At 45.6% G+C, this 18492-nt stretch overlaps 1 protein-coding gene across 5 annotated transcripts in view; it reads left to right on the forward strand.

The window, feature by feature from the left end:
- The window catches only part of LOC148017077 (uncharacterized), a 242764-nt gene that overhangs the window by 166704 nt on the left and 57568 nt on the right, over window positions 1-18492 (forward strand). For all 5 annotated transcript variants that reach the window (XM_087662400.1, XM_087662402.1, XM_087662401.1 and 2 more), the window contains 3 exons: window positions 11487-11738; window positions 11823-12080; window positions 12466-12772. In XM_087662400.1, the coding sequence (XP_087518526.1) occupies window positions 11487-11738; window positions 11823-12080; window positions 12466-12772 (817 nt within the window). The remainder of the gene's footprint in view (window positions 1-11486; window positions 11739-11822; window positions 12081-12465; window positions 12773-18492) is intronic.

The following is an 18492-nucleotide window of genomic DNA, read 5'->3' on the forward strand; positions in this document are numbered from 1 at the left end:
AAGAAGATCCTACCTGGCACCTAAGAAGGGAGAAGAAGTTTTTGATCAACAACGAGCAACACTACTCAAGCTAGAGCACCTCCAGCTAGCACCCATCTCCAATTGTCACCAAGACGAACCTACCTTGATCCAGTTAATCCATGAAGCCCTGCTGCATGATGATTTGGCCAACAATGTCGAGAAAAAATCAAGAGGGAAAAGGAAATGAATAACTACTCTAACAAAGCCATGACACCCTAGCAGCAGGACACTTCGAAGTTAATAAGACCTTAGAGCTTATTTCAAGAGATTTTTGTTGGCCCCCAGATGTGGAAAGAAGTTAAGGAATATATAAAATCATGTGATACTTGTAATAGGGCCAAGGTACATCGTCACAAACCACATGGTCTCTTACAACCCTTGCCTATTCCAACGCGACCTTGGTCTTCTCTATTCATGGCTTGCATAACAGATCTTCCCAAATCAGACAAATATGACTCTATTCTTATTGTGGCAGATAGGTTAACTAAAATGACACATTTCATCCCTACCACCAAGACCATCACAGGCACAACTACTGCTAGACTCTTCCTCAGATACATTTTCAGATTACATGAACTCCCTGATGACATCATCAACGATTGGGATCCCCAATTCATATCTAGTTTTTGGAAGAGCCTTTGCAACCTCCTTGGAATCCAAGTTAAGTTATCCATAGCCAATTATCCACAGACTGATGATCAAACAGAACGGGTAAATCAAGTCTTGGAACAATATCTCCGCTGCACCATCAACTACCATCAGAATGATTGGTTTGAGTTCTTACCCTTTGCAGAGTTTGCTTATAATATAATAGTATCCATACATCTACCAAGAAAACTCCTTTCTTTGCAAACTACTGCCAACATCCAAGGATGGAAATACATCTCTCCAATTAAGTAAAGAACCCTACCGCCTAAGATAAAGCTCAACACCTAGCACATATACACCAAGAACTCAAGCTATAAATCCAAAATGATCAGAATCAGCACAAGCACTATGCGGACTAGCATTGTCTCCAACATTCAGCATACAAAGTCACTGATGAAGTATGGTTACTCAAGAATGACCTCTAGAAAACAAGGCCCTTCACTAAGCTAGATCACCAGAGATTTGGGCCCTTCACTATCGTATCTCAGATCAATCTAGTTGCTTACTGACTCCAACTGCCCAGCACCATGAAGATCCACCCAATCTCCCATGTTTCCTTGCTCGAGCCATACCATAGCTCACCACTAAGGGGGGAGAGATCTAATCCCCCACGACCTATCTAGATTGAAGGTCATGAAGAATTTGAGGTCGAGTATGTCCTAGAATCGAGGATCTCTCGAGGTTGATTGGAATACCTTATTCACTGGAAAGGATATGACATCAATCATCGCACTTGGGAACTTGTAGAATATCTCCAAAGAGCACCTCTCAAAGTTAACGAATTTCACAAAAGGGATCCAACGAAACTTGAACCAAACCACCAAGCCGCTTCTCGTGGTGGAACTCGTTGCTAGAGGAGGGGGTGATGTTGTGGACATGCCATGATCAAGTGTACAGATTCATTCTTTCTTATGGTATATAAATCCACACCCCATGTGAACATACCATTAATAGGACATCCTCAAAGTTCCTTTGCAACCTTCGAGCTAATCAAAGGTTTCATCTGCATTGCTGGGTTGCTATTTGGGTTGATATTCTCCTTGTCGGGCTGCAATACAACCCTGCATGCAGAACCCCAGTGTTAATGTATGGAGGAGCCAGAGGGAAGAAGGCACATAGACTCCCAATTAAGTAATTTCGAGTTCCAGTTCTAGTTCTTGTCTAGTCGTGGTATCTAGTCTTGTCTTGTCTTCCATTATACTCCTGCTATCTTGTCACCTTGTAATCTCGTAGTACGAGATCTTGTCTAGTACTACCTTGTTCATCCCCATCGAGGGAGATCTTGTAATTCTGATATATTATATCCATACTCAAGGTCTCGGGTTTTTGGGATCCTTCATATCCTATTGAGTTGTGTTGTCTATACCTATGGTCCCGAGTTGTGGGATTTTCCGTATCTTGTTAAGTTATCATTGTACCTTGTGCCCCTACATGGGATTATCTTGTAATCAGAATTCTTGTAACAAATCTTGCATCTAGTCGAGTCTCTCAAGCACAGTCTAGTGCTCCCATAACATTGTCCTATCACTAGCAATGTGGCAGACATCTTCACCAAAGCTCTTCTTCACGACAAATTTGAAGTGTTTCGCAATACTTTAAATTTGATCTCCTTTGGTGGATGGTCCTTGTATGTTGATCACTTTTCACTCCAGGGGGGTTTGTTGGGTTTGACTCACAACTACGCTTACAGAGAAGTGTTGGTGATCCACAATAGGACATTGGGGCACTTTTACTCTCTTTATGAGAGGTTTTTCACCCTAGTTACATTATTATCTATTTCATATGCTTATGTTACACAATTTGATCACTTATTGTGTTTCATACATCTGGTGTGTGAATGCAAATTAACAACCCTAAGGTTTAAGGGTTATACTTTGTAGTTTCATTACACTCTTGGTAATTGCATTGGGAGTCGTGCTATGTCTTAACTCTCTCTCACTCTCCACCGTCAACTATGTACTCTTAGCTGAGCTTCAATCCTCACCTCCTCACACAAAGGGCAATAACCACATCAACAACCATTCTAATCATCGCCGCACACGTGTGACCCTTCATCTTAGTTGGCTTTTGATGATGATGGCAGAGTCATTAATAATCAGTCCATGGCATCAAAGGTATCTAGGTTCTTCCGACCCGGTTGATGTGCCTTCGTCTTCACAGCTTGAATATTAGTTGCCCCAACCCTTTGTGATGTTGGGGGACTTCTTTGAAGACGGTGTACTAAAGACACTGGTAGGTGAAGCCAAGGCCCATGTGGCTAAATCCTACCAAAAATCTTGATCCTTTGTGTCTATTTAGTCCCACGTGTACTTGTGACTTGCAGCGATAAAAGATCCAATTGTTTACCTGTCGGGTGTTGACCCTCCGATGCCTTGTCATCCCAAAAGGTGCACCTTTGACCTACAATGCCTCTAACCTAGTGCGCCCTATTGCTGTAGAATTAGGGCATATTGCCTAACCTGCAAATCGCCTCATCTTCATTTTGATGACTTGCGAAACTGACAAATAATGACGACTTGCCATACAACTAGTAGACATTGACACCTTTCCTATAGCATCACGAAGCGATAGCAAACCGACACACCATTTGCCCCTATCAGTAGTGAAAGAGAGAGAGAGGAAGGGAGGGAGGTAGGGAGGGTGTGACTTGTCTAAGCAGGTTCAATTGCCCTTTACTACTTGGGCGCCAGCTCTATGGCCCTTGTGCAACCTACTTGCCATTGACCTCTTGGGTGACTTGTCTCCAGTGGCCCTTTGATTGCCTCTACTACCCGTGGGCACCTGCATCTGTGCCCTGCCTACCCTCAAGTGCATTGCGGCACAGAAGAAATAGCCCCACACACTACTTGCCTTGCAAGTGTGCTCTTATATCATGACATCTTGTCGGCCTCTTGCCCTGTGATTGTTCTCTATTTGCAGCCCCTGGCCTCTATTGGGTCGTGTGGTAGGGCTATGTTGTGCTTTTTGGTTCAAGGCTGATGCCCCTCCATGGACTACACTGTCTTCCTGCAATGGAGTGCACTAACTTAATTCTCGTGGCCCAAGAGCCAGCCATAGATGTCAAAGATGGTGTAGTAGAAGAAGATATGGACCTCTGCATTGATGAGATAGTTTTGTCACCCCGTGATGATTAGCCTTTTATCAAACGTAGCAAGCATAAATATTTTTTAGTTTTCTTCGAGGCCCTTGATTCGGGGTGATACTCTGCCACGCTCGTATGCCAAATTTCCAAGAGCCAAATGGGGAGTAGTTGTTAGAGTTCGCTAACTCTCTTTTAGGCTAGTATGTGGAGCATAATCATAGAGATATTCCTGCTTGCACGAAGAAGGAAGAGGTTTTGGACTCATAGGTGAATACCCATGAGGTTCTTCACTCCTTTTCTACCTTTCATGAGCAAGGAATTATTTTGTTCTTTATAGGCCAGATTCCTATTCTCACTAGGATCCATCAGTGGTTGGTATCTCTTCTTCAAACCGATGGTGTGGAGGAGATTTTCGTTGGTCCACTATGCTTCTATGAGGTAGTGCTTTGCTCTCCCTCAGGTTGGGATTTTCTTCTCCATTAGCAGCCCGCCTTCTTTGATAAATAATTGTTGCATGGAAGAGGATGAAATGATCTTGAATTCTGACACAGAATATGCATTGCCTTTCGAGAAATCGCAAACATTGCCGTGTGCTTCAAAGATGGGTCACACTTGTAAAGAAATGCCCTAACTTGGAGACAATGAACACGGTAAATAAATAAAGTGATATAACTACTGAATAATACGATGCTCATGCAGTAAACACACTATGCAGTGAATGAATACTGAACCTTGAACTCCTATATCTCAAGGATCAGGGCAAGGGTAATGAGCTGGAGTGTGTGTTGTACTTCGAAAGGATCCCGAATCGCAGCAAGGGCAGCCTCTGAATGTCGAACACTAGCAAACGCAGTAGTGAGAAGCTGGATCTGATCCAGACAACAGTGAGGAGAGAGAAAGGCTAAAAACCCAGGCAACAGGTGAGAGAAAGACTAAAAACGCAGGCAACAGGACTGTGATGATGTGGCAGGCTGTACGACAGTAGGTCTACACAAGAACAACAGTCGCCTGGCTGGAATCAGCTCCAAACTGCGTGAAGAGGGCTGGAAATTAGGCGCCAACTGATGGAGATAGCAATGGACAGCTTCGGTTGAGATGTCCTCCGCAAACGAGGTGTGGGTAGCAAGCTGAAACACCTGAAATCTGCAAAAATGAGATTAGGGAAGAGTGGAGGGCTAGCTGCCTATTTATAGAAAATTAGGGTTCTAGATCCTCTCCCACTTAACTCTCTCGATCCGCTCCCCATTTTAGGGTTTTGGCTAAAATAAACCTAAAATAAGCATGTTTTGGGGCTGTTTAAGTGGTTAAGTGCATTTCTTAGCTTAGCACCCCATCTCAGGCCCAAAATAGGGCTAGAAAAGTAGGCCAACCTAAATTTTAATTTACCTCAAGGCATCCCATCGGAAAGCAGCCACGGCATCGGACAAAGGGTGCACGTCGGCTGCCTAGTGGCCAACCAAGATTACAGAGGCGATGGTTATCTTACCAAGGGAGCCCAAGTGATCACCCTAGAGAGGCCAGGGCATCGGACCAAGGGTGCTCGGCGGCTGCCCAAGGGCCTACCAAGTCCTAGAAAGACGGATAGAAACAACAATGGACTTGTTTGTTTGTTTGTTTTTTTTTTTGTGGTTGTTTGAAAAGTGTATGGAAAATACATAAGTAATATAGGGGCAGCGGTTGATTAAGTGACAGATAGGAAAAGATAAAGAGTGTTAAACCCAAGTCATTCACAAAACTGGCAAGCCAATCGCTCACATTGACTAGGATAAGTGCCTAAGGATGATAAAAGTGTGTGTGTTTGCCAATCATGTGGTGAATATGGGGAGAGGCAAAAAAGATGATGGTGGGCTTAGCAAGACAAGCAAAGTAAGCAAGCAAGTAAGGGTAGGGAAACCGCCTTTAGGAGAACTGCCATGTGTTATGCCATGAATATGGTGGATCCTAGAGTCGACTACTCCAAAAGACCGAAGAGGGATAAATACGCACAGATGCATGTTTACATGAACAGAATGCCAATGCATGGGGTAATGCAAAGGGAGATGCAAGATGTCATGCTCATGCAATATGCTATGCAACAGTGCCACTTGGACAGTGCTCTTGTAGGGGAATTGTTCACTTGTCCAAGTTCCCTTTTACAATAAGGTCATCCTGACAGTGCGGATGAAGTTACAAATGTCCATAATACAATACAAAAGAATAAATGAATGTAATGTCTAAAAACTGTAAGCATCATCACTGTCACGATCAAGAGTAGAAGCCGCCCCCTCTCAAACTAGAAGGGAAAGCAAGAGGGAAGCACCCTCTCCCCATCAAGTTGAAAAGTAGGGGAGGGTGTACCCAAGCCGATCCTGGGTAGCAGGTACTGAAGTACCGGCCAGTTGACCGCTTTGGTCAAAATGTTTGCAAAATTATCTGATGAAGGCATAAACTCTAGGCGAATAGTGCCTAGCTCAACGTGCTCTCGGGAAAAGTGAAAGTGGACACCCACATGTTGCGTCTGTGATGTGATGATCGGATTGTCCTCCCTCCTTTGAAGATGCAATGACAGCCGCAGGAGTCCCGAAGGTACAGGTGGCTATAAAAGATACAAAGAACATACCCAAGTTTCTTGAGATTGAGGTAGGCAAACACTCTTTCAGGCAGCAAGTTATTGTGACAAGGCAGTGCCTGCGATGCCATGACTTTGGGCATCAGGCAGATTGCACGTGTTTCGGAGCCAAGGCGGCTCAGCCAATAGGACCACAAGTGGATGCTGACAGTTTCACACACGAGTCCAGCGACAACAGAGAAGGAGACGGCAGGGGGGCCTCAGACACAACCACAGCCGTAGAGAGCAGGAGGGCGGGTGACAGGCCACCCCGCAGCACCCCCCACCCCCCCCCAACTCGTCCCACCCTGTAGGATCGCCTCCACCCCCACCACCCACTGAGGCATCTTAGCCGCTCCCCGCCGCTCCCCGCCGCCCCCAAACCCCACAACCTCCTCCTTCCAGGACCACTAGTCCCCCCCTCACACCCGCCTCATATGTCTGATCACCCCACCACCCCTTGTTCTCTTCCCCACCTTCTCGCCTGCCAATCAGCCCCCATCCTCACCCAGTACATGCCCCCCCCCCTCCCCTCCATCCGGTCCCCCCCTTCCCATAGGGGGTGGCGAACCTCACACGCCCATATCCTCTCCTCACCACCACCAACCTAACCCCCCCTCCCCACATAGCCACTAGCTCATCTGGTCCTGACCTTCCCTCAACAGGTGGAATTGCTCCCCCAAGAGTTTTTCCGCAATGGTCCGTGGTCTTATTTGAGAGTTATGGAGCGCAGAGAGTTTCCACTACCTCTGGAGGTGCGAATCGTAGTTTGCAAGTCAAGAAGCGGCAAGGTCCATTTACTTGCACCACCAAATGGACCAAACTATGCTTTCTTCTTTCAGACCTCTCATTCAGGAGACTGGACGATGACACAGATAGAGGAGGAGGTGAGGGGCCAAGTTGGAGATGACATCTCCGAGTGGATGGGAGAAGGAGGACTAGCACTCTTTTCCTAGCAGTGGCCAGGGTGCATGATCGACATTAACTAGCGGGCTGGAGCCGAGGTCTCACATCTGAGCATTAATTTTCAAGCCCCTCGACAGCGGAGTTCACCGATGGATGTGATCGAGTGGCCCCTCGCACAGGCTGCCCGCTTCTACTAGTGTACAGAGTCACGCCTCTCAGCATGGCTGATAGACGCCGTGTTGGTACCGCTTGGAGCATCTATCATCCCCATGGTCCGCCTGAGAGCCACCATGGGGGAATGGAGTTTACCCTCAAAGCCTACGGCTAAGCACATTTGCATGCCCCATAGATCTTCCTCTTCATCAGCAGCTTCCACACCAAACAGATGCTTGTTCGGCTAGTCACAGGTTTCCCCATGAGTATACACCTAGTACCCTGGAACGTGAACAACCTCCACTACAATGGCGCACGTTGTTCTAGGAAATTGATTGTTCGGCAAGAGCTGCAACGTGCTCTTGCCGAATGGATCAACATCTTACTTCTTCAGGAGCACAAGCTCACCTCCTCCCAAGCCTATCAGGTAGGGAAGGTACTTCCAGGCAATTCACACACCTACTGGGAGTATTCCATCGGTCCCCATGGTAGGAGTGGAGGCGTATGCACCTCTATTGGCCCGAGCCTCACCGCTTGTGTATGAGACCATGGGACGATTGTGGAAGGCAAGGTCCTATGGATAGACTCAATATAGGGGACTCGTGCCTTAGAGTCCTCAATGTTTATGCTCCTACTGAGGTTAGGCACACAGCAGGTTCTAGGTTGAGATCGCAGCAGGACTCCCAGAGGTGGACTCTTGGATTGTTGGAGGAGACTTCAACAACCTTGAGGCCTTAAGAGGACCAGTAGGGCAGAGGAAGAGATAACGAGGGTATGGCAGGGGAGGAGTAGGAGGCATGGAAGGTCTTCCTCCTCGCAGTAGGAGCACATGATGCTTGGTGGGACCCAGCTTTCCACTAGAGGGAGAGGTCACTGGACTTCTCTTGGGGATACAGGCGGCTAGGCGGAGCTCTTCTAGAGTGGTTGGATAGGTTCTATGTGGGAGAGTGGGGGTGCTCTCGCGGTAGCCAAGTAGGGCAGTTGGGTGGTACCACTTTGTCTGATCACTGCCCAGTTCTCCTCACTCTTGATGCTCCCGCTTCAGCCCATGGCATGCGATCCTGGCGAATCCCAGACTCGATCTATAGGAGGGAGGAGGTAGATTGAGCAGCTTTGGACTAAGGAGTGGGCCAGGGAGGACCGGAACGCAGAGGAGGTTGCAGAGGCCTTAGTCGAGTTGAGCAAGATCTGCCAAGAGGCAGCCCTAAGGGCCAGGCAGCAGAGTTGGGAGGAGGAGAGAACGCTACGGCGAGACCTAGCAGCCACACAGAGACTACTCCAAGAGGCAACAGGGGATCCCAATCGCCACACACAGGTGTGCACACGGGCAGCCCTTGCCGGCCTTGGGGAGAACAGGCGCTGTGAGTTCTCCTTCTGCACCTCAACAACTTTTTAGGCACGGAAGGGGGACACAATGTGCAGGGAATTTTTTAAAGTGCATCGGCCTCGCACCTCAGGAGACTAGATTCGTAGCCTCCGTGATCAGCACGGGAGGATTCCCTCTAGCCTAGATGAGGTGTTGGAGATTGCCACTGACTTTTACAAATAGGTTTTTCAGCAAGAGGCAGTCTTAGCCAGAGTATAGCGATGTACACAGCAGGTCTGGGACTGCATTGCACCCTTGGTCACAAAGGAGATGGGACACTCCCTCCTAGACTCCTTCACAGAGAAGGAGCTAGTTGAGGCCTTCAATGCACAAGACGGGCAGAAATGCCTGGGAGAGGATGGTCTTTCTAAGGCCCTCTTCACTACCTACTCGGAGGTGGTGAAGGGCCCCCTACTACTGGCCTTTCAGGAGATTTTCAACTCAAGACGGATGCAACGGAGTTTATTGGCAGGTCTTGTTAGTCTCCTCCCCAAAGGGGGAGATTGGTTGGAGCTATCCCAGTAGAGACTGATCACCTTTTTGTCAGTGGCCTATAAGGCCCTGGCCAAGATGATTGGGAGTCGGCTCCACCCCGTGCTTCCAGACATCATTCATGACACCTAGACAGGTTTTGTCCAGGATAGGAGCATCCTAGACAATGTCTTCACTTTTTCTAGGTGACTGAGTGGGCTCAGCACAGTGGTCAGGGTTTGTGGTCATGAGAAATTATTGCTTCTACTCGAGGTTGGCAGATGAGATCACAACTAAGCCACCAAACACCCGACAAAGACTGTATAAGCATCACGCTCTGACTAGGATCATAAACTGATGGCCATACTCTGGACCTCCCGTATAGCCTAGAAAACTGCCACAGGCCAAACCCCTTTCAGACTTACATATGGCACTGATGCCATTGTGCCAGTTAAATTCCTGATTCCAAGTCTGCCCATTGCTGTCCAAGAATGATGGGAAGGCACTAAAGCGTGGTAATTTCACCTCACTAAGCTCAAACACTAGACAGAAACTCAATTACTGGCCGCCTATGCCCTACTTGTGCTAAGAAGGCCTGAGAAAAGGCCTGGTTTGACAAACATGTCAAACAAAGATCCTTCGATAAGGGAGATCTTATTCTACTTTGTTCCATAAAAGAAATCTTGAAACATCAAGGTGCACCTGCTGGCTCCTCTAGCGGCCCAAAATGCTCCTTTTTTTGCCTGTACAAAACACACTAGGGGGTGGCATGAGGAGAAGATAGTGGAGGTTGTCCATGACTAGGTGATGAAACACCTATCTCAACAGATAGAGGTGGTGGGTTGGGAATTGCCTTTGGAGCAGAGGCCCAAATGCATGATAGACTGAATTTGTGAATTGGAGTAGAGTTTCCTCATCTCAACATTCTTTTGTATGTGGGACAACATTGCCCCCAACCTCTTCTTTTGGATATTATGATTGAGTGGCCATCACCTAGGGGGGCTTGTGAGATTGACTAATGTTGTTGTAGCTATTCCTTGCACACTTGGGGTTAGCTTGTTCTTCACATTACAAGATGGTGACCCTCGGTAGTGTTAAACAAACCCACCCCTAGCTTTCACATGTTGGCCATACAGCCTCATGTACATCTGATTATTGTTTAGTTTTAACCTTTATGGGAAAATAGAGACTATGGCTCTTAAAGAATCCAAAAGAGCTGTGTGACCAAAATCATTGCATCGCTCATGCTATGCCTTGTATACTAAGACTTTTGGGCATCTTGAATCTCCTTTCAGCTTCTCTTGTGGTTTCTCTATGCACTCAATAGCGTAATGGGAGTCTTTTTTTTTGTGCAAATACAAGAGCCTTCTTAAGCATTGGAGGATTGGAATACAATTTCCTCATCTTGACATTCTTTTGCATGCCAAACAACATTTCCCCCAGCCTCTTCTTTTGGATATGATTGAGTGGTCATCACCTAGGGTGGCTTGTGAAATCGACTAGCTGCTCTAGCTGTTCCTTCACAGTTGGGGTTAGCCTATTTTTCACATTACGAGATGGTGATGCTTGGTGGTGTTAAACAAACCCACCTTTGGCTTTCATCTTTGGAGATTGAGCTGTCTAGGTTGAGGTTCACATTAAATCATTCTCCGGGGGAAGAGGAAGCATTGCAAGAATGGCTGACTTCTTTAGCGCACCTTGATCAAATTAGGTTGCAGGCTTTATTTCATCAAGAGGTAGGGAAGAAGCGAATGAAAGCGCTTCATTATCTATGAGCTAAAAAATATACATTTTTAAAGGGTTGTTGGTTCTCTACTATGATGCAAGCTGTGAATTATTTCTCAGGATTCTTGGTGAGCTAAGAAATTTACATTTCAAAAGGGTTAGTTGGTTAGAGCCCAAGTGGGATGGACTTTAAAAAATAGATGTATGGGGAAGAATGGCTCTATAGCGCTCTTAGTGGATTTGCCAGGGGTAGAGTTTCAAAACAAAGTAAACTTCAATAAACCCCTATTATGAAAAAATAGTTCAAGGATCTTAAAGAATCCAGAAGAGCTATGAAACCAAAATCATTGCATTGCTCATGCATGCTTTGTATAATAAGACTTTTGGGCATCTTGAATCTCCTTTCAGCTTCTCTTATGGTTACTCTATGTAATCAACAGTGCAATTGAGAATCATTTTTTTGCAAATTCAAGATTTGACTAGGGTATACTTCTTGTCAGTTGATGCTTGAAATATGTTAAATGCAGGTAAGTCCTAGGTTTTTCAGGCACTTCAGCATGGTCTGCGTCCAACCTCCTTCGGAGCAATGCTTACGTACTATTTTTGGTGGTATTTTGGGTGGATTTCTACAATTGTTTCCTTCTGATTGTAAGACATTCCTTAAACCTGTGGTAGAATGCACAATTGAGGTTTACATGCGTATCAGTCAGGAGCTCCTTCCTACTCCAACAAAGTCTCATTATACTTTCAATCTTCGCGATGTATCTAAAGTCTTTCAGGTCAGATATAGTGTCATTCAGAAAAGCAATTGCTCTTTTAAATATTTTTTAAAAGGTTTGAGTGATGCATGATTCTGTTACCAGGGGATTCTCATGGTGAAACCAGCTGATTGTAGCACAAAAAAGGCACTACGGAGTCTCTGGATTCATGAATGTATGCGAGTTTTTCATGATCGCCTGGTCAGCTCTGAGGACAGGGAATATTTCAAAAGAATGTTACATGACCTTTTGAGGAGAAGTTTTGAGGAGATTGCGCCATTTGAAGAGGTTTTTGCAAAACCTATCCTTTATGGTGACTACTTGAGGCCAGGATACTCTCCTGAGGACCGCCGTTATGAGCAGGTTCTATTTTCTTGGTCTTCTTGTTGGCAAGATACATTGGTCTTGTAACTTTGTTTTTACTCGTCAATCAAACTGGAAAGAATCCCATCTGATGTCAAGAGATGATAGTTTCATAAAGAATATCTTCATTCCCCAGAATCTTTATGCAAGTCATTCTCAAATAATCAGAAATATATATGGGATGGCAGTGAATATGAAGATTCTTTGATGTCTGATTGGATGTGTGATAATGTATTTGGTTAAATGTCTCTGCATAAGTTAGGCTTTAACGTGGAACCTAGCTATAAGATTAGGATAGACTTAGTTCATCCATTTTCTGTCCTTGCATATATCAGTATAGGACAATGAGTTTAAACCCCTGATAAAGTGTGTTTTGTTCTGAAAGGTAGTCGATGAGACAAAAATACCACAGCTTTTTAATGATTATTTGGAGGATTACAACATAAACACGACTAGCATAATGAGACTTGTTTTCTTCAAAGATGCTATTGAGCACATATCTCGCATATCTCGAATATTGAGACAGCCTCGGGGAAATGCAATGCTTGTTGGAGTAGGTGGGTCGGGAAAACAGAGCCTTACACGCTTTGCATGTTTTATTGGGGAGTACAAGTGCTTCCAAATAGAGTTGAAAAAGGGATATAATATGGTGGACTTCCGAGAAGATTTAAAAAAACTGTACAAAATAGCAGGTTAGGATCATTTCTGTCTTCAATTTAGCATTATGAACATCCTCATTCCACAGTTGTTGTTCTAAATTTATGAGACTGGTTAAGTTTCTGTAGTCAGATTCTACTCCATGAAGGATAGGGGAACTAGATTGTTGTACACTGTTAATAGTACACGATGCTTTACCTCTCTTTCTGGTATTTTTGTCCATGGTGTTAGCTTGAAAATAATTTATTAATCTAGGCATCGAGCCCAGTTCTTTCTGTTAAGGTAGTGAACCCAGCTCTTTCAGTTTCCTTTGTGTCCAAGTTTGCAAGGACCTTTAATGATTTCCAAATGTTGAAGAAATGCACCCCACCAAGAAACCCACAAGCCAGCCTCATCTTTCCTAAATTATATTCTACCTGCTGGGCATGATGCATGATGTATTGGGTGCTCACTTCAATTTGGTCAGATTCTATCCCATGAAGAAGAGGGGAACTAGATTATTGTATACTCTGTTAATAGTACACCATGCTTTACCTCTCTTTCTGGTATTTTTGTCCATGGTGTTAGCTTGAAAATTATTAATTAATCTAGGCATCGAACCCAGCTCTTTCAGTTTCCTTTGTGTCCAAGTATGACAGGACCTTTAAAAACTCCCAAACGTTGAAGAAAGGTGTCCCCATCAAGCAATCCAAAGGCCAGTCTCTCATGTTTTGGAATTTATCTTCTACCTGCTGGGCATGAAACATGTAATGGATGCTCACTTCGATCTAGTTAGTTGGATGTTTTGACTGTTCTGTGAAATGAGGAATGCCTCAACGCCCTTTCCATGTCCTCCTCAAGAATGTAGAGTGGAACATATAGTTCAAAAAGTTGCTGCAGGGGTCTAGACAGGTGGCTTTTACCAGCGTGGAAATTTCTGATGGGCTGCCTTTGAGCTTCAAGCAGCTTCTTATGGCTGAAAGTAGACAGGTGGGTTTTGATGTACAGGAGCTGCTTCTTATGGCTGAGGTAAGTGTAAACATGCTGCACTTTAGAGATGAGGCTGATTCATGTGCTGAGAGAGATTCCTGATGACCACATTTTGGAACAGCACTGCCGCATTTTCTAAGGGTACCTGCTTTCTTTTTAGGATGTCTGTTTTCAGCCTAAGAGCAGTTTTAGGCAGACAAACAATTGGTTGAGCAGCGTTCATGAGGCAAGTAGCTAGCAAGGGCTAAAAATGATGGATGATCATTACATATTTGATAATATTGTGCGCCATCACTCAGCACTGCTTTCGACAGAACATCTCTCAGTCATACCTAAAAGGTATGTGGCAGAGACTGGAGGACAGTTCTATGTTACTCTTCCTGTGGCTTTTTGCACACTAGGAATTTGGTATTAGGCAGTTTTATGTTACTCTTCCTGTGGCTTTTTGCTCACTAGGAATTTGGCATTAGGTAGCTGGTAAGGGGTTGGCAAAGGCCCAGTTTTCTTCTTTAAGATGTGGAGTTAAAAATGCACTATATTTGTGATGGCCCCAAGGCTTATGAGGTTTGGATGATTGGAGGAGAGCCATGAGACTGGTATTTCATGGCACTTGTGGTGAGATGATGGTAAACTAGGGAGCAGTAGCGTGGGTCACAGACAGAGGGCCTGCTTGTAAATATCAGGTCTGCCAGCGGAGTATAGCCTATCAGATTTTAGAGCAGCAGCAGGGCATCATTCCTACTCTTGATTTTTCTCAAATGGAGTGGGTTACAAGCAACATCTAGGCAATGAGACGTCATGAACCTCTACAGCAGCAGCATGGTTTTTCTTCCGAGACCTTCACATGCATTTTCACAGAGATCATTCACACCCCTGGAGGTAGATGAGAGAGTTTTCGGGAGATTCCAGTTAGATGAGGAGGCAAGTGGCCTTCTTACCTGCATGGGAGTCCAACACCTTCTTTCATCCAAGGGCTTGTTGATGGGTTTTGCATTGCAGTGTGGTTATTTCATTAGCCTTATACTTTACATATATCTTGAGAACATAGCCCATTGTGCTCCCCCTTTTTTCTTTTATATTCTTTATTTTGTAGCATACTCAAGGTGCCTGATTAGATTATCCACAAAAGGTGCAATGTTTCATAGAGGCTATACAACCTTACGATGACCGAGAAGGCCTTAGGAACAATTAATTTTATTTGCAAAAAAAAAAAAGCAACTCAAAAGGGAGTCTAAGAAATGCTCACAAATCTTTGTCTTGCAATTGAATAAGGACAACCCGGATCAGCCCTTTGTAGTATCTAATGATTCAGCCTTGCAGGTCTTACTTGAGGAATACAATGATCTATTTCAGATGCCTACAGCCCTCCCTCCTAAGAGACAAGTGGACCACCCACTGGACTTAGAGCCCCATTCCAAGCCAATAAACAAGCCCCCTTACAGACTCTCCAAGTGTGAGCGTGAAGAGGTTGCAAAGCAAGTCAAGGAATTATTAAAGATGGGTTTCATTTAACCGAGTTCTTCCCCCTATGCATCCCCTTTCCTATTAGTCAAGAAGAAAGATGGCTCCTTTCGCACGTGCATTGACTACCGAGACTTGAACAAAATCACGGTGAAGAACCGCTACCCCATCCCACGGATTAAGGACTTGCTGGATGAGTTAAAAGGGGCATGCTTTTTCACTAAGATTGACTTGCACTCTGGCTACCATCAGATTCGTATGAGGGAGGGAGATGAGATCAAAATGGCCTTTAGGACTGATCGTGGACTTTATCATTTTCTAGTCTGTTCAAGTTTGTGCTTGTTTTCTTTTATGATATCCTCATTTACAGCAAGTCGTCCAAGGAGCACTTGACACATGTCAAAAGCGTGTTTGACATATTGAGAGAGCATCGACTCTTTGCTAAGGAGAGGGAATGCACCTTCATGCAGACATCTATGGAGTACTTGGGACACATTGTGAGCAAGAATGGCATGCAGGCTGACCCAAAGAAGGTGCAATGTGTTAGGGACTGGCCCATTCCTTCCACCACTACTTCCTTGCGTGGCTTCCTTGGTCTATCTTCGTTCTACAGATTCTTCATTAAGCACTGTGCCACCATTGCAGCACCTTTGACTGATCACTTAAAAAATGAGTCTTTCTTTTGGGATGCCACTGTGGATCATAGCTTCAAATAGTTAAAGGAAGCGCTCACTTCAGTCCCCATCCTTGTTTGCCCTGACTTCTCTAAGCTATTTACCATTCATTGTGATGCCAGTGGCCGGGGTATTGTTGCAGTATTGTTGCAAGAGCATGGTGTGATTGCATTTGAGAGCCGCAAACTTGATGAGAAGGAGATGCAAATGAATTTGTATGACTAGGAGATGTTGGCCATCCTCTATGCCATCAAGAATTGGCACCACTATTTGTATAGCAACCGCTTCCAAGTGAAAAGCAACCACCGAGTCCTTCAGTACTTCTTGACTCAATCCACTTTGACTCCTAAGCAAAGGCCATGGGTGGCAACCTTACAAAACTATAACTTTGACATTTCGCACACTCAGGGCAAGGATAATATTGTGGTCGATTCAGTTTCTCGAATGTGGGCATGCAGAGTATCCTCTATCTCTGAATTGCACAGTGATTGGGTTGAAGAGCTTCAAGAGGCTTACTTGTTAGATGATCACTTCAGCCACATATTTCAGAAATTACGGCATGGGGTCATGGCTGAAAAATTCCAATATCAGCTCAAGCATGGCCTTATTTGGTCCCATAGCAAGATTGCCATCCCCCACACCTCCCCCTTCATGCAAAAGATCATGGAAGAGATGCATTCTTGCCCCACTACTAGTCACTTGGGTGTTTTCAAAGCATATGACAAGATTGCCAAGAGTTTTCATTGGAAAGGCTTATGGAGGGATGTTAAGGACTTTTTGACCAAATGTGTTCCTGCCAACAGAACAAGAACAGTACACTCAGGCCCGCTGGCCTCTTGCAGTCTCTCCCTATCCCTGAAGAGAAACGGACTCACATCACAATGGACTTTATTATTGGCCTTCCCATGACCAAGAAAGGGTGGAATAGTATCTATGTGGTAGTTGATTGCCTCACCAAAGCTGCCCACTTTATCCCCACTAAGACCCAATACACTGCCTCTCAGGTGGCCACTCAATTTATGGAAAATGTCTTCAAGTTGCATGGCTTGCCACAAGTCATAGTACATGATCAGGATGCAAAGTTTATGAGCAACTTTTAGCAAACAGTTTTCACCTCCGTAGGGACCAAGCTTGCTCCATCCATTGCATACCATCCTCAGACAGATGGCCAGACTGAAAGAGTGAACAAATGGCTTGAGACATATTTGAGGCACTTTTGCCATGATGTACAGCACAGTTGGGATACGTGGCTCCACTTGGCTGAGTTTGCATATAATAACTCCACGCACTCTAGCATTGGAGTTTCCCCTTTTGAGACCTTATATGGGTATAAGGTTCCCCTTCCCATAGTCTTATTTAATGATAAGATCAATCCTCAAAGTCAAGCTAAGTTGGATCGCATGCAAGCTTTACTTCAGCAATGTAAAATGAACCTTCCAAAAACCCAAACACACATGAAACTCTATGCTGATGAGAAACGAAGGCATTTGGAATTCCAAGAAGGGGAATTGGTCCTTCTGAAAGTGCCTAAGTCCCGCTACTCGACTCTCAAAGAGGGCAGCAATAACAAGCTGGCCCACCGCTTCTATGGCCCATACTAGATCCTAAAGCGAGTTGGTGAGTTCGCCTAACCGCTTAGAACTCCCCCCTACCACCAAAATCCACAATGTGTTTCATGTCAGCCAGCTGAAACCCTTTGTAGGCTCCTCAGTGGACTATGTGAAAGAACTTCCCCCATAGATGAAGGCATCACTCAATATATCCTTGGCAGGTTGGAAATCTCAAACTACCGGTCACGTCGCAAGCTCCTCTCCCGCTCTGTCTGATCGCACCCGCCCCCCAGATTTATCATCCCCCCCCCCGCTCCGTTGATCGCACTCACCCCGTTGGGCACCCACCCCCAGATCGTTCGCGCCTCTCCCCCCCGCCTGTTCGGCCCGCCGTTTCGTGATTGTTCCCCTCCTGCCTCGACAGCTCACCCCCCCCCCCCCCCCCCGGCCCGCCCTGTTGTCTCCCCCCTGTCCCCTCCCCCCCTTGCCAAGCCACCCTCTGCTCTAGACTCCCTCCCCCTTCGTCGGCGCGCTAATTCCATCCACAACCTCGGCTCCGTTTGCGGCGTACAACAATTGCTCCCCCCCTCCTCGCCATTGACCCCCCCCACCCTCCAGTTTCTCCCTCTTTCTATAGAAACTCCCCTTCCTCAGGTAGCACCGCGACGTGATTGGTAGTTCTCTCAGAAGGGACGCGCAATGGAAACCTCTGGTCAGACGCCAGTGCACTCAGCAAGTACCAACCAGTCAAACACCTTGCGCGTCGTCCTCTTTAAGGAGCAACTCTTAGTTTTTCGAGCTAAGGAGCTAGAGCTAAAGGAAACAGCAATTTATGGTCAGGTAGCAGCACATTCCCTAGCCAAGGCCCAGCTTCGGGATTGGTTTCACTCTACGCTGCGCATCGACACAGCGCAGAAGACGGTCCTAATGGGCCAAGGGATCTTCATGGTCCAGCTCAGTTTAGCAGACGTAGCTCGCGAGTTACTTTCCAGTTCACCATATGCGTCCACGAAGGGGATCATATACATGGTCCCTTGGTATAGTGGCTTTACTGTGGAGGCATTTGCACTCCACAATAGGTTTCTTTGGCACCCAATCACC

This window comes from Lygodium microphyllum, chromosome 22 (assembly GCF_053477565.2).
Source record: "Lygodium microphyllum isolate KBCC chromosome 22, Lygodium_microphyllum_v1.1.10, whole genome shotgun sequence".
Taxonomy (NCBI): domain Eukaryota; kingdom Viridiplantae; phylum Streptophyta; class Polypodiopsida; order Schizaeales; family Lygodiaceae; genus Lygodium; species Lygodium microphyllum.